This window comes from Bremia lactucae, linkage group LG6 (genome assembly GCF_004359215.1).
Source record: "Bremia lactucae strain SF5 linkage group LG6, whole genome shotgun sequence".
Classification (NCBI taxonomy): domain Eukaryota; phylum Oomycota; class Peronosporomycetes; order Peronosporales; family Peronosporaceae; genus Bremia; species Bremia lactucae.
The window spans coordinates 5,803,953-5,820,446 of NC_090615.1; the positions used below are offsets into that span (position 1 = coordinate 5,803,953).

At 43.1% G+C, this 16,494-nt stretch overlaps 3 protein-coding genes across 3 annotated transcripts; 2 read left to right on the plus strand and 1 right to left on the minus strand.

Annotated features, from left to right (window-relative positions):
- Positions 1–113: 113 nt before the first annotated feature.
- On the plus strand, positions 114–5,135 carry CCR75_000957 (uncharacterized protein; the record flags this gene model as incomplete). Its single annotated transcript, XM_067959062.1, has 7 exons — positions 114–180; positions 239–303; positions 359–517; positions 577–845; positions 918–2,101; positions 2,165–2,301; positions 2,374–5,135. The coding sequence occupies 5 exons, from the start codon at positions 114–116 to the stop codon at positions 1,411–1,413; spliced, it is 1,056 nt and encodes a 351-aa protein (XP_067818103.1). The 3' UTR covers positions 1,414–2,101; positions 2,165–2,301; positions 2,374–5,135.
- Positions 2,832–5,050, minus strand: CCR75_000958 (uncharacterized protein; the record flags this gene model as incomplete). Its single annotated transcript, XM_067959063.1, has 2 exons — positions 2,832–2,870; positions 2,945–5,050. The coding sequence occupies 2 exons, from the start codon at positions 5,048–5,050 to the stop codon at positions 2,832–2,834; spliced, it is 2,145 nt and encodes a 714-aa protein (XP_067818110.1).
- Positions 5,136–8,785: 3,650 nt separating the features above from the next.
- Positions 8,786–9,064, plus strand: CCR75_000956 (uncharacterized protein; the record flags this gene model as incomplete). The annotated part of the gene is made up of 1 exon (XM_067959061.1): positions 8,786–9,064. The coding sequence occupies one exon, from the start codon at positions 8,786–8,788 to the stop codon at positions 9,062–9,064; it is 279 nt and encodes a 92-aa protein (XP_067818104.1).
- Between the last annotated feature and the right edge of the window lie 7,430 nt (positions 9,065–16,494).

Consider the following 16,494-nt stretch of genomic DNA (forward strand, 5'->3'; position numbering starts at 1 on the left):
CGTTAATTCATTACAATCAATGAATACAGAAAACCAAATTCGACATACAATTTCCCTGTGATAATCCTTGCAAAGCAAAGGTATTTATTCTGATTCCTTGGCGGTCAAAAATAATGGAGGTAATTGGTGTGGGCACCGCCGCCATTGATATATTTCATGAAGTGGCGTCGTACCCGACAGGTGCGATTTAACACAGCTGACTCTTGTTATTCTCTTTATAGCTTCTGTGTTTTGCTAGAGGACACCAAGGCGCGATCGTTAAATACGTACAAATGTCGAGGCGGCAACGCTGCGAGTGCTCTGGTAGCTTACCATATATTGAATAATATATAGAATTCTACTTAATTCGTACACGCAGGTCATTTGCTCACAACTTGGTGGTCATTGCCGATGGCTAAGCACTTCCACTGACCCCAACAAAGATTCTGACGCCGCTTTCATCCACGCCGATCTTGCTGCATTTAATGTGGACTGCTCTTTGGCTATCATTGAAGAGGAAGGCTCCATGCCCGTATCGGTAAGCCTATTTCTGTTAACCCTTATTTTTAGTGATTTGTCAATTTTAATGGCGTGCAGTACATTCTTGCAAGTCAAGAAACTGGGTCGAGAACAATTGTGCACTCCCGCACAATTGCCGAATTATCGCTTGAAGCGTTTGCTAATCAAATGAAAAAGTATTTTGAAGAAAAGCGCCAAGATATGACTGCTCCCGTGTGGGTTCATTTTGAAGGACGCAACATGGCAGTTGTGAGAGAAATGATGCTTCATTTACGAGAACATGCACCTCAAGCAAAAATTTCGATTGAAATTGAGTTTCCACGGTATCCTTGGACTCTCGCAAAGTCGTACGCACAACAAATTTCATTGTCCCTGAATTGTAATGTTCTCTGACACTTTGAATTATGGTGCGAACGTAGATTGGCATCACTAGCAGATTATGTTTTCATGTCGAAGGATTACTTACGTGACAAGCTGTGCATATCCACTGCAAAAGAATTTTTCACTGGTATTCAGGCCCAGCAGTGGAATGAAGATTGGCGTGAAAAGGTGCAAGCATTTATCTGTCCATGGGATGCAGAGGGCGTATATTATTTCGATATGTCAACCTTGAAGACCTATCACATTCCTACTGCTCGTCTAGAGCAAGTGGTAGAATCAAATGGAGCAGGTGATTCGTTTATTGGCGCTGCTCTCGCGGGATTGTCGCGCGGTGACGTTCCACTTCACATTGTTTTAAAAACCGCTTGTGATGTAGCGACTACTAAATGCACTCAACAAGGATTCAAGCTCCCTTTGGATAAGCTTCTAAATTGGCAGCTACAGTTGCAGCTTACGAAAGGCTGGAGTGACGTCAATGGTGCATTATCTTTTATTTCTGTCAGCTTTATCTTTGGTCAACATGTAGTAACTTAACACTTTCTATGGTGAATGCACATCAAGCTGATGTACCTCAGACTGTTTCGCCGTCTTTGGATACACATATTGTGCAATCTGAAGTGGGATTGGAATTGCAACAAGTTGCTTCATCAAATACTGACGCAAATACAATTTTCTTCAATGTATCGCTTTTACCAATTATAAAGGAGGACGAAGATGGTGATCTTATTGTACCTCGACGTCAAAAGAACCGGCGACATCAAAGTACAAGGTCATTGCCATTGCCAGTATTAGACTCATCATCTGTACTGAATAACGACCAAGTTGCTATTAATAAAGGCACGGAATATACACTCATTTTAGAAGTAAACAGAATAACCACGTGGAACACTGCTGGCACACAACTTTGGCGAGCTGCCTTTCTTCTAGCAGATTTTATGTACAGTGCATCGGTGGGCTATGTTCTGCTTAATTGCATGTAATTGCACCACTTTGACGAGTGTACATCAGGAATTGTTTGTCAATGAAACAGTTCTCGAGCTTGGATGTGGCATCGGTACGGCTTTGGTATAACTCAATGTGCTTGGCAAGACAATTAATTTCGTATTCTTCCACAGGCTTTGCATCAATCATCGCTTCTCGATTTAGTCGCAGTGTGTATGCAACGGATTCGGACCAAAATGCTCTTGTACTTACGCAGAGGAACGCTGAGCGTAATTTTCATGTATGTTAAGTCGACGGTGTTTTTTTTCTTTGAATTTAAATTATGGCATTTGAATTGGTGTAGGGTGACATTCGACCGCGGGTACTCGATTGGAAGTGTCGTAACTTGATTTCGACGACTGATGGCAATTCTCCAACTCCATTTGACTGGACCTTGTCGGATCAAGTTGATTTGGCCACATTATCAATACTTTTTGCCAGGTACGAAATTTAAAGCACAACACATGACACCTTCGGCTATAAGATTAAGTTGCCTCTTTATGCATGGGGCAGTGATGTATTTTATGATGACACGTCCGCTCTTCTTTTCTTGCATACTCTACGCCGCCTCATGCTGCAATACCATCGTGCCATAGCTTATGTGGCGTCTGAACGACGTGTCGTCTTCTCGGCTGCAGCGATGCAAGTTGTTTCGCTTGGATATGATACTTTTCAAACCCACATTTGCCGGCATGATCCAACAACGTGTCACACGCATGTTTTTAATAACCAAGTCCGGTGTCGAAAGTGCAGCGATGAACACTTGAATGGAAAGGACTGTATGCGCTTTGTTGTCATCGAAAGTCATATAAGCGATATTCCTCAGCGATTTCAATACGAAAGGCTGTCGACATTATATCTCTGGAGAATCAGCGCCATAGTTGTACAATAGTACAAATCTTGACAAGTATTTATATTCGTTATGTACTGAGTATTGCTAATTCTCCCCGTAATCTTCTGATGCAGCTACTCTACTCAAACCCAAAACCAGTTATCTCCATTTGAATGACCTATAACGATTGAAATAACAACAAATACGTCAGAACAGCAGTGCCGGAACTCCACCTCAATTCTTCAGACGTACCAGTGATAAATACGACATGAGATCCTCCTTAGCTTCATACACGGGTAAATCAATGCGATTAAAGCAAGTGTGAGCACGTGGACACATGCCAACAGGCGGTGTGCCAACAGGAACCATCTGCAACGTGAATGGATGAACGATGCCGCTAGCACTCGTAAGCGCTCGAAATCCTTCTACGGGAACTCGAGACGAACCCGTGGAGAATTGTAACAAACGAGCTCGCTGATCATCCGTAAAGGAGCCAACAACATCCCAAAACCACTGAATCACCTCAAGTTCTTTCAAAAATCCTTTCGTATCTTTATAGTGGGCACCATGTCGAACTTGGCAATTTGTTTGCCAGTCTGTGACATTGAGCGTTGGCAAGCCGCTTAAGAAAAAATCGAGCTCTTGATAGTCAAAAATTGTCAGTAAGGACTTTGGAATGACTTCGTAAAGTCCTTTTAACAATGCAGTCAATGGATCCGCGACACTATCCAGCATTCTATAACGAAGAACAAGCGATAGATACTCCATTTTGTTTACATCCGTCACATCCAAGTCGTTTCCACCAGGTTTGAGCTCGACCATTTCCCCCGATGGAGTCTGGATGCTAAATGTCACACACAACGCGTCTACGTGGTCATTATCCCGCACCCAACACAAGTGTTTAAACAATTCTTCATCGAGAAATTCCAAGTCCGAGAACGTAATGGGGATACCTAATAGATGTTTTAATAGTGGCAACGACATACTTACATCCAGCACAAGACCGTCAAGGATAGCTTTACCCACCAATCGTCCCGCAAATTTATAATACAGCAAATGATCCGGTACGGTCTTGGCAGACTCGGAGTTGATCCAATAACTCGAATCCTCGGCGTGTGTCGTTAGAAACAATCCACGTTCAGCACTAAAAAGTTCTTGACACACGAGTTGAAACCATTCGCGCAAGACACCCCCAGCATCGAGCGCAGGTTCACCAATAAATGAAATGTTTAAATGCTCTCGCATCATCATCTGCGTTACATTCGGACCTACCAATTGCGGCAACGAATCACAAAGAATATCACTACGACGGACATCGAGTTTCAACATACTATCTGTATACGGCACGGCGATTCGAGTGACTTGTTTTAAGAACCATCGTTTCTTTTCTCGCCATGACATGGCAAGAATTCCTTCAAAATCCAATCCCATTGCGCCGGTTTCCAAATTGATATCCAACGACACGGAATCGGTTTTTCGCCACGCCACTGCTGTGCCAGTGGCATTCAATTCCGTGAAGAAACCCATCGAACCGGCATTTTTACGATGCAATTGATCACTTAATTCATCATGCCATTCTTTCCTAGCTTGAGGACTTTTCAACTTAAAAGAACGCGAACGGATCTTTTGAATCAATGAATCTGCGCGTGCCAAGACAGAGCCAGATCTCGTAGACGCTTCCATGGTTCGAACCCATACAAAACCACCACTTGGCAATGGCACACGTTGCCACATTCGTCGTCGACTCGCACCCCGTTGTTTTTGCGTCAATTGCATTTCATTCAATCGTCGGTATCGTAGTGCTCGTTGTCGCATGGTAGTTGTGGTTTCAAGCTCTTGTTGAATTGAGGCATCGTTTTCAGAAGAGTAATGTCGTAAAATGGGTAACGTCTGAGCCTTCTGCAATGTCGCTGGCGCTAAAGAATCTTGTAGGGCGTTTGTCGTGTCAGAAGTCGACGCCATACTCTCCAATAGTGTTGAACTTAATAGCATGGTGTGGTCTGAACCTAAGAACGTCGTTCGGGCTACACGTCGCGTTCGTTTACGGGTCTGTGGGTCCTCAATTGTCTCTTCCATGGTCGAAAACTCAATCGACGTGCCACATAAGAGACACAACTCGTGGTTTGGATGATTCATGTGAGCACAGACTAGACATTGCCACTCAATGCGGCCAGGGTCGAGAACCGTATCCACGAGGTCTTCGCGGAGCTGTAGATTGCGCACATCGACAAATTCAATCGTGACGCTTTCATCCGAATTCCGGCAGTACCGGGCACATAAGATTACGACACAAATAAGAACCAATGCACTCACGCCAGAGACAATTAATGTCAATCCTAAGGCCGACGCGCTACTCATTCACGACAATGGCTTTGGCTTAATGAGTCGAAAAACTATTGCAATAATTTAAGGGAGCCAATAAAGACGAACGACACGAATTCACAATATGACTGTCAATTCACTTGTTGGTGTTATTTAAAGTATAGAGAGAAAACGATGGTAGTGTTGGATGTTGCGAATCGTCAAGTGATAAAAGTGAACTCATTACAAGCCCTCGACATTTAACAAATTAAAATCAAAGCCTGATCTGGCGACTTGACATTATTTCATCGCTCGACGCAAATTTCTGTATGCGGTGCCATTGAGTCAAGATTGCGTGGTTCTGATTTACGCATCTTGCAAGTTTTCGTTTGACTAATATAGAGTTTGATTGTGCTCAGAATATCATATCTACAGAAAACCTTTCTTAAATATGCAATACAATTTACTAGCTTTAAGAGAAAGCTTCAACTTTGATTCGCGTTTTGCGACAAAAAATGGTGCAATTTCCGCACCTAATGTGATATTCCCTATAAATGCTTAAATTTACGTGAATGATCGCCAGTGCTGTAGCGGGTTACATGAAAATAACACTTCAAGGTTGTTAATTAATATATTATCTAAACGGTAGAGAATATTTGGAGAATATTACTTTACATGGTAATATTCTAAAGGCTTATCCATTGGTAGATATCGACCATTATATCTACTTTTTCCGCGGTCCAGTCAGCGCTGGACGCGCGCAAAGAGAAAGACAGATAAGACTTTTAGTACATGTTTCTTATTAGTTTATATTTAAGTTAGTATTAAGTAGATAGGCAAGAAGAACTTAATTATATTTATACAGTTTTCATTAAACCCTCTTTAAAGCAATTTTATTAAAAGAAAGACTTCCTCTACACTAACTAGTGTACGTGAAGTGACGTGAGGGACCACTCGCACTGAGGCAGTGCGAAGTGGACTTGTACTGAAGCAGTACAAGTCGTAGTGCCCCGTTACAATTGCCATACAATTGCCTGTCGCAATTGTCGCGACTTCCTTGATGCGAAGCTGTCGTACCAAGTCGTCGACAAATTGACTTTCAGATCCCATCAGTTGAGATACCGTGACTCTACAGAACGACCACCCAGTCGAGATGCTGCGGTGACTTTAAGGAGATTTGCTCTTCTCTTTCTATCAAACCCAGTAATAGTGGGAGTGGCTGATATTGGCGGAAAAAGCTTTTGTAGAGTGCGCAGTTAATCTAGCTCCTCGGTGGTCGGTATCTGTAATTCCTTAATTTTATTCGTCAATGAAATCATGATATTCTCGTCCGTCTAAATATTATCTAGAACCTGTAAAATCTGTTCTAGCATCATCACCTACCTTGGTATCCTTATCTGAGTAGTTTATATCGTGTCACACCCTTAGCATACTCGGTACTTCCGATTTCTTGCGTGCAGTACGTCGACCTTCCCCTTTCAGTTGTATTCTTATCCATATAGGTTTTATTATTGGCTTCGGTGGTGCTTCCTTTCGTTCCGACTCGGAATTGCCGAGGAAGGGGATGGTATGATACTCGGCAGCTGATGTCCCTCAGCGAATTCTTGCCGCTTCTGCTTCAGTTCTATCTCAGATGTCGGAGGAGGCCAAATTGCTTGTTATATAAGCTCAGCTGTTTTCTTATAGATCTGATGCGTAGAGGACGCTGCTGCCATCATTTCGTTCATGTTGGCAAACGGCTTTGTAACTTCAAATTTTGTATTCACAAATTCTCTAAAGTCTATAAAAGATTCTGATATATGTTTAAACCGCTTGGAGTAAAATCTTTTTGAGTTTGAAGTAATTCTTAAGCTAATTCTTAATAAGGATTACCCATCCACCACTCAAACGTTAACCATCCACCACCCCCAAATTTATTTTGACGGGCTGTAATCCACCCTTCTGATTGGCTACAGTTAGAGGTGAGGTACAGAATATTGTGCTTCTGATTGGTCAAAGAGAATGATCGCAACTGTAACAAATTTTAACACCCAGGTGACACTTACCTTCAAATTGCAACCTTCCCTGTAACAACAACTATATCAAAATGAACACCCCGGCTCCCCCCACACAATTGCTAATGCTTCTCTCGCTGAGGGTCAAGCTGTTGTAGAGGCCCATGCAACATCACAGGGATATGTCATTGTTGTCAAGCGTACCAAGAGGGTTGGCAACACGAAGGAAGGCGATGTCAAGGTGGTATTCTATTAGTGCTCACATCAAACGCTCCTGTTGTGCACAGTGTCTATCAGAGCCAACGTACGCAATCAAGAGAACCAATGGCGTGTTGAATTTACCAACCTTAAACACAACCATGAGGCGTTTGCGCATCCGCAGGGACACACTGGCATGCTCACACCAAAACAAAATCAATGTGTATTGGAGTGGTTACGTGCACTTGTTCCAAACAGCCGTATCACCACATTTATTCGACAGAATGAAGGTGTTATGCTGACAGGCCAAGACGTTCGCAACATTAGAAATAGGGAACTGGCCAGGATGATCGACGGCCGCTCGCTCACTACAGCTGCTGGACAGCCTTGGTGATGATGTCCGCCACTTCTCAGGCTGACAGGGAGCAGAAGCTCACCCACCTTCTGGTTATTTCATTCTGCACCCCTGAGATCTGCCAAACGTTTTGTGCCGGTAAAGTGTGGCTGCTGGATGCAACATGCAAGACAAACAAGTTTGGAATGCCTCTGTTCCATGTTGTTGGTGCTACATCGTCCCACCAGAGCTTTACCTTTGCATACTGCTTCAAGCAAAGAGAGACAGCTGCGGATTACCGTTGGGCCATGCACCACCTCTGAGGTGTGCTTCAAAAATACAACCTCCACACCAACAATGTGACCGATTGCGAGCTTGCGCTCATGGGTGCGCTTGATGAAACATTTCCCACTGCCAACATGCTGCTGTGCAGGTGGCAAATCAACAAAAACATCCTCGCCAAGCACAAAGCAGGTTTGACAGCAGAAGCATGGGAGGCATTTATGAAGGAATGGAATGCTCTGATCACCACTGTTGAAAGTTACCAAGAACGACTCCAGGGGAAAATGTGTCTTCCTTTTCCAGAAGGCTTCTTAACCGTGATTTATTGTAACAGTTGTCACCAAATCCGGAACATCCAGGCAATGCATGAGAGAGAGATCCCAGTGTACGTCGTGCGCTACTGCAAGGCTTTATGGCTGATGTACAAGGAGAGGTTTGTGTCAGCATCCTTATGCGGAAAGAAGCATTATGGGCACATCTCGACGTCACGTGCGGAGAGCGCACATGCAGCTCTCAAGAAATGGATCGGGACATCGAAAGGTATCTGTATATTTCAGTTAAGTCACATGAGGTTCATGCTTTTGCTGACAGATAAGTGCATTTTTAGGTCACCTACTGGTAGTGGATGGCGCAGTTTGGCTGCTATTGTACAGCAAAATTCAGCAGAGCGGGCAATGGCCAACCTGGTATTGGGACCGCTTTTTTGCGGGTGATGGGAAAGATCTCTGTGCATGCGCCCCGCATACCAGCTACTACATTTGCAGGAGCAAAACGAAGAGATCAGCAACAAATGTCTTGGTCTTTTTAAATTAATAAATGGGGTATCCATGCCAACATGACATGCGCTGCCGCAGCCGCAGCCGGCCAATTGTACCGGCAACCTTCAATGACTCCGATCAGCATTGGTGGTTGGTCCAGCCACAGCCGCCAATTGTTGCGGATGTGGTTAGCCATCAATAAGGACAGCGTTGAAGAGACTCGCAGATGACAGATGATTCTGAGGGTTATCGCAAGCGCATGCTTCTTAAGCGTGTGCTTGCGGTCTCCAATGATGTTGTTGTCAGCGATTATGTGCGAGCAGAGACGCGTGGCCGGCCATCAGGGTCAAAACGCCACTTGCCATCCGAGTTTGAGCTCGCAAATGCAGCTGTTAATCCTGCACCTCGTCGACGCTGTGGACTGTGTTCCCAGTCAGGGCACAATGCACGTACATGCCGCACAGTTTTTAATTCAGATGTAGAACCAGTAGAGAATCTAGAGTAGCAGATATGTAAATTAGACCATTTTGCACACATTTAAAGGCAATTACATATCCCTATGATGTTGTATGGGTCTTTACAGCAGCTTGACTCTCAGTAAGAGAAGCATGTGCAATTGTGTGTGGTGGAGCATGGGTGTTCATTTTGATAAAGTTGTTGTTACAGGGAAGGTTCCAATTTGAAGGTAAGCGTCATCTGGGTGTTGAATTTTTTACAGTTGCGTTCATTCTCTTTGACCGATCAAAAGCAAATTTTCTGTTCCTCACCTCTAACTATAGTTAATCAGAAGGGTGGATTACAGCCAATCAAAAATTAATTTGGGGGGTGGATGGTTAACGTTTGGGTGGTGGATGGATTACATGTCCCTTGTTAATAATCGATTAGAATTTTATAGAGTAACGGTGTACCTTTTGTGCATAATATGCCAAAAAGTCTAGTAGGATTGTACTATTTTATCATCCACTTTTATAGGTCCAATTTGGAATTTTTCCATCGTCCAGAGTAATAATATCCTGTATTGTTGCAATTGAACATCCTCATCCATGTAATTGCTCGGTCGTGTAGATGCATTGCGCTCTTGTATGACTTCTGTCTCCACATTAAAGCGCTGTAGCTGCCGACCGACCGCTCGATGCTTAAGAATATATAAGTTCCCATCCAGTCGAAATGAACAATTCTTCTCAAAAAATGAGGAGAGACGGCCACCTCAAACGGCAGCTTCTAGACATTGGATGCTCTTGAATTCGGTGTGCGCCCATCTAATTCTCATGGTCATGTATTACGGAACTGTGCCCGCTAATGTGTGCCAAAATGTTATTAATTTTAAGAAGTCGAGAGATGTCGGGCATGCGAGTTTCTCATAGCCAATATGCGGAGGATACTGGAGCTATTAGCATAAACTGCCTTTCTCATGCCAACCCTTCCGATGGCTTATTTTCCAATCAGTTGGTTGCCTTCTTAAAAGGCACTGACATAAATTGAAATTTCTTCGCTGTTGCCCGGTCGGAAAAAGACGTAAATTGACTTGGCTACTAACTAGATCGTCTTCATGTTTTGCGGTAGGCCGTATAAGTCCTACCAATTAACCTTGGCGCACCAGTTGCCAGTAAAATGTCTTCTCTAAGCGCCTGCGTATGTTTGCAGCTGCCCAGCGTTGCACTTGCCGCTGAGTTGGATGCTCAATTCTCCTTCCACATGGTCCTGGATCGTACTTTGCAGTCGCAGCAATTTGTGCAAGGTCAACGACTTTTTAAAAAACGCTACTGTCTGCTAACGACAACTCTTAGGCCAGTATTTAGATGATCAGGCATTTATCCATGGTCCCTTCTCCGTGTTACTTGGTTGACCTTAGATACTCGCACTTCTTCACAAATCGCTTTTAGACGGCTGCACTCCTGTGAAATCTACGCCTCTAAATTAAACATGAGTCGCTCGTAATGAACCACTGATGCAGTATCTGATTTAATTATGATGCGCTGATAATGCTCATAAATTGTCGACGCCCATAACAAATATTGTAATTTGTCCAGCGCAGCTTGCTCGTCACACATCGTAAGATGAACGCGATCTTCTACGAGGCATTAGGGTGTCCAGGATGATGATAATCACATAATGTTTCGACTTGAAATGGAAACACTCCATATTAACAGATGCTTCTCCAAAGAATATTGTAATCAAACCTCGTTCTGCTTGCTTAATTCTGGGATATTTAGCCCCGTTTAGCTGAAGTAAGATCTTAGACTTCGCAAAGAGTTGTTCCACCGTGACTATCAACGCATCACGTAACGCCGAACTTGGCACATCCCTGGAATCTTCACAAGTATCGCGTACAAGTACACCGACTCTATCAGTTGCGGTCTGGCTGCGCTCTCCGGCTGCAGATTTTTTTTGTCCAATCGTCTTTATCCTACCGATAAGCCTTGCCCTTCTTATTAAGGTATATTCGCAGTAGTCAACAAGTCGGGTAGGAAGTAAATTAAAAGTATATTAAATAATTAGAATACGTACCTTGCATTTGGCTAGCTAGCGCAGAAAAAGCATTAAAAAGGTCACCCATGAGCCGTTAGCATCTAAGCTACTGCTTGAAACCTAGAATCTGTAATTTTTTTAATAATGATGATTATGAGAGTGACGACGATATTTGAGCTTCCACTACGCTTCCATTGTCAGCACTCCTCCTCGACTAGAAGTCTTCAACATTTGTCTTCGCCACGAGAAACTGAAACTTCTTAGATGAAATTGTTTTGGTAAGGAAATTGGCGAGTTCGAGTCAAGTATCAATATACTCCACATGAATTACTTTGACATTGTCGCAAACAAAACGATAACGAATATCAATGTACTTTGTTCGACTTTTATTTCCATCGTTCTAGGCAGTAGCAATCGCACTCTGATTGTCTTCTAGACTATGACAGGATCGTCGATCTTGACCTTAATTACCATCAATTAACTATTTGTCCCCAAAACCTCTTGGATGCACAACGAAAGCGCCACGTATTCAGCTTCCGCAATACTTAAGGAGACACTAGTGCTTCAACTTGAAAATGACTGGAGAGTCATTGACCATCAGATGTCGAACGTCGATTATCCTTGTCACTTCTCCAATCTCCATCACTAAATGCACTCAAATTAGCTCACCAAAATTGCTACGATAGCAAATCCATTTGTTACAGTCGACTGCAAATAGCGTAGCAAACGAGTAGCTGCATTCCAGTGCTCTTCACACTTGATTATTCCAAATGTCGACTCCATCGACCCGCTGCAACGCAATATCAGGTGTTGTTCCTGTTGCCATACAGGAGAGATCCCACCAGAGATCTATATGGACAATTCTTTATTTTTTAGCTTCTTTTCCTGGCACTTTTGAGGATGACTTGACCTTCCACACTTGGTTTCTCACCACTTTCGCGTCGACTAAATTGATTTTTCGACCATTCTGTCGCTGCACCCACTTTGGCTAATCGTGAGCTTCTTCGCATGCTGCTCGTACGTCACTTTAATGCCTAGAAAAAGTTTAACATTGCCTAGCGTCTTTGCCTTAGAAGACCTTCAACTTCATTCGCAACTTTGTCTGTTATGCCAGCAGAATAACCTCCGCTTAGCATATTTTCGACACACAAAGTCACGTAAGCCCACACATGGTTTCCATCGTGGCGGACGAATACGCACGTGTCCGAAGCACTCGAACGAAGCCCATTTTGCGGGAAAAAAAACAACTCGAAATGGTCTTGAACCATGTTGCAGCAGATTGACTTAGTCCGTAAAAGCTTCGATTGAGCTTCAAAACTTAAGTCGCGTCCATTTCAACACCTTGAGGCGCAGAGATGTGTACATCTTCTTCCATTATGCCATTTAAGAAGGCCGTGTCAACATCATACTGGCGAATAGTATACTAAAATCACAACACACTGTGTTCAGGCAGACACAAATCGAATGCATGTTTGCGACCGTAATATACGTGTCATAACAATCCACACCATGGGTTTGTTCATATCCCAATGCAATAAGCAGAGCCTTAAATCGATCAATTTTTCCATTTTCGTATTCCATATTCTATTTTATTTTAATGCATGTAGCGTCACTCCACATCTTGGATTAAGGAGAACTTATCGCATCTTGGTACGTCGATGAAGCTTCCAGTGCCGTATTCGCTTGCTCATATGCGATGCCGTAAAGTTTTGACGCACGTTCCACGCCATTATCACTCTGTAGAGATACAATTGTATCAGATTATTCACGGGAATTAATGCTTGGGAATTCTTATCGGGTTACAACCCCACCGTGCATTGTGTCCACCATATCGAGATGGTACCAAATCCGAGCAGTCGTCGATAGTACCCAAGCCCCCTCTGGACACAATAACTTGGTTCATTTCAAATTTTTATCACCCGGCTCCATGTAAACGTCGAAGATTTCAAATGTAGGGCCAGAACAGGCAATGATATTATGACTTGGACTCATTGAGTCAAATTCGCTAGGGGGTAAAATAGGCGGATTGGTGCCAATATGATCCACCACCATCAGTTCACTTTCACCCCTAGTTGAAACGCACGGCAATTGAACCGAGACGTCATCTTTATCGCCATGATGATGCACATTATGAGTGATGTTTCCACCACCAACAACCTCCACAAACTTAGACTTTGGTAGATCTACTGACGTCGTGGTTTCCAGTCGTATAAAGTCATAAATCCAAAAACGGTAGCCCTTCACACCACGTGTGTAGCCCAAAAAGAAGCAGCAGAATGCTTTTTTATCCAGCATTCGTCGTATAGCTTTATCAATGTGCGCTTACCCTTGCGAGCCGAAAACTCGCAAGTGCGATAGGTCTGGCTTCGCTCCAAAGCAAACCTCAATCGGAGTCTTGGTTGAGTTAGAAGCGCAGGGTAGACGATTCACAATAAACACCGCAGTATTTATGGCTTCAGTCTACCACTTCATCTTAACTTGCATATAATTAATCATTGACTGTGCTTGCTCCAACAGCGTCCGTTTCATCCGCTTAGCCATTCCATCAGCTGTGGCGAATACGGAACTGTTGTTTGGTGTATAACCCCAGCCTGTCGACACACTTGATTGTAGCGATTGTTAATACATTAATCACCGTTGTCGATGCGAATACGTTTAATCTTAGCATCCCATTGTTCTACATCATCGACTTGTACTCGACAAACTTATCGACCATGTCCAACTTGTGCGCATTATAATACGCGACGACATATCGTGAAAAATCGTCATCAATAAATTTAACCACGAATCTCGCTCCACCCTGTGACTTGGTTTCCATGGGACCCATAATGTCACTACGAATTACTTGAAGTAGTGACATCATATTCATTTTACCGTAACTTGTCTTAGGAAATGGCTTAACTTACGACCTGCCAATAACACAACCTTCACGTGTCATATTCGTCTTCCACAACGGCAGACTAATCTTCCGAGTTGAAACCTCTGACACAATTCTCGAGGGTTTCACCGCCTTCATTGACATAAGTCCTAATCGAGCGTGCCATAAACTTGGACTCACGGGTTTGCCTCCACCGCGAGCCACTTAATTCATGTGTGCAGACTCAACTTGTAAACATTCGAGAACAAATAATTTCCTTCCTGGGTCACTTGAGCCATCTCTTTATGTTCGGTCCTGACCTAGCATGTAGTATTTTGAAAAGTTATGTATGACCTTTTAGCAGACATTGCAGGAATCGACAGAAGACTACGATCCAATTAAGGAACGTAGAGAACGTTTTCGATGCGGATGGACTTCTCTTCTATTATAATGCTCAAATCGTCCGAACTCCAGTAGCCATTACGGTCTCCCCATCCGCAACTAAAATTTCAACCAACGTGTTGAGTGATCGTATATCCGCAAACTCATCCTCGAATGGACATATGTGACTACTTGCACCACTGTCAAGCAGCCACCCTATAGTATCTTTTTCACTTACGGTAAACGCTTGTTCCGCATTCTTATTCTTCGTGTACGTGAAGTAGTCGAGTCACTGTAATCAACGTAGGTTGACTTGTACTGTTATCTGTACTAGCAAAAGGTGCTTCGTTACAGCAGCTCTTGCATGAAGGCAAACATTTAGTTTCTAGTTCTCAAAATAGGTTTCAGTGCACCAGTGAAAGTGCACCAGCGAAAATTATGAGATCGATTTGCCTTTAAGCATGGTAAAAAAGAATCTAGATACTGTTTTATAAGGAACGCTGCTTTTGAGCAATCGGTGCATTTTGCCTTTCAGACAAAACAAAGTTAGTTTTCCTTCACGCCGGGGAATGCCATAATAATCCATGTCGGAGCCGCTTCTGACTTAATCATAATCACCCTTGTTGAGAAGGCCATGCGTCACTAACGTCCCTGTCCTAAAGCAGCGAGAGAAAGAGCTTGGCGTTTGCACCTATATTTGGTGCCTTTCATCTACAGAAAACTAATGAGGTTAGTCTTTAATTAATAATATCATGTCTTTAATAATTAGTCTTTCGGCCAAGATCATAATTGTGTGGCTCTTGCACCATCGCTAGGTTTGAGTTCGCTATCGAGATTGTCTACTCGTAAAACAAATATCATGTTGTCGACAATTAGGCTGCCGGCCACAAAGGAAATGTAGCTTTTGTAACATTGCCTCATTTGAGCACATGATTCAAAAAAAATCGTTTCGTTTGTCGACTCTATAGAAAGTAGTTCGATATCTTATCTCATAATTAAGAAGTATTTTTAATCTCCTTAACGCTATTAAAATACCGAATTGGCCCTCAAATTCGCAACAAATCACCTAAGACTTGCCATCTGTTAGTCGACAAGTAATTGCATTTGTATGGTATGAGCTTATTTGCCTTTAGCTTTTGCAAAACCTTTGGCACTTCAGCTAAGTGAAATGACACTATAAATATCTAGTGGCCGAGCTGGTAAAAGCAAAAGTATTTCTTTGGTTAGGTTTATAGTTCACATCCATATGCTACTTTAAGCCTACTGATTTCCTTACTGAATGCTTAATTGAATTATATATTGGAATCATTACTGAATTCTTTTGATTCCGACATCGTATGCGTAACATGTATCGGCCTTCGGCTGCCATGCGTATACGCAATTACGCTCTTAAAAAGGCAAATTTTGTCGGGCGCTGGCGAATCGCTCCCTATATCCTCCCTGAGAGGAAATCGCTTAGGCGAATCCTTGAAGTCTTGTACTAGGTCCCGCTAATGCGCATCGCGGAATATTTTGTTTCTTTTGGAGGGACACTCGTGTTCTGCAAGTCCATGCCACTTAACGAGCCACTGTGGCCGGGCGACTGCTGATACTCGTTCAATTTAAGCCAAATTACTTAAAAGTCGATGTTGAAGCTTGAGTACAACTTGATGAGGTCTCGTAGCAGCGCAAATTTGACCCCCTTTCGTTGAAAAACGCTTCATTCTCGAATACTACGATCTGCTTCGCCAACTATGTCTTCTTTGTCGTTTCGTGTATCGCATTGTCGTGACGAAGTTCGAGGTGTTTGGTATCAAGCATGACCAATTATCCAGCCTTAAAAGTCACATTGCTACGCTTCCTGCTGTAGTATATATTTTGTTTTCTTAGCCTTGGCCAAGGTGGCTTGCGCGAATGTAATTACTTCCTTACTCTTAATTACATTTTTTTTGCGTGCTCGGCAACAGGAAGTAAATTCTCTGCGACACTGAAAATTTCAGAAATAGCATTGTTGCCCTGTTGTCCTTTGTCGAACTCAAACGATGAAGGCTCTGTTGACTTGCTCACAAGAGTTGCAAGAGTAAAATTTGTAGTATTGACCAGTCGTCGCCATAGTTCGACACCAGGATACATAGCGCATCCTCTATGATTAAATTCTGTCACTCCGTCTGCCTGTCAGCCTGGGCAGGATGTGCTGTAGTCATTAAAAGCTTGGTGTCAAAAACGGCCATTAGCGACTTTCAAAAGCT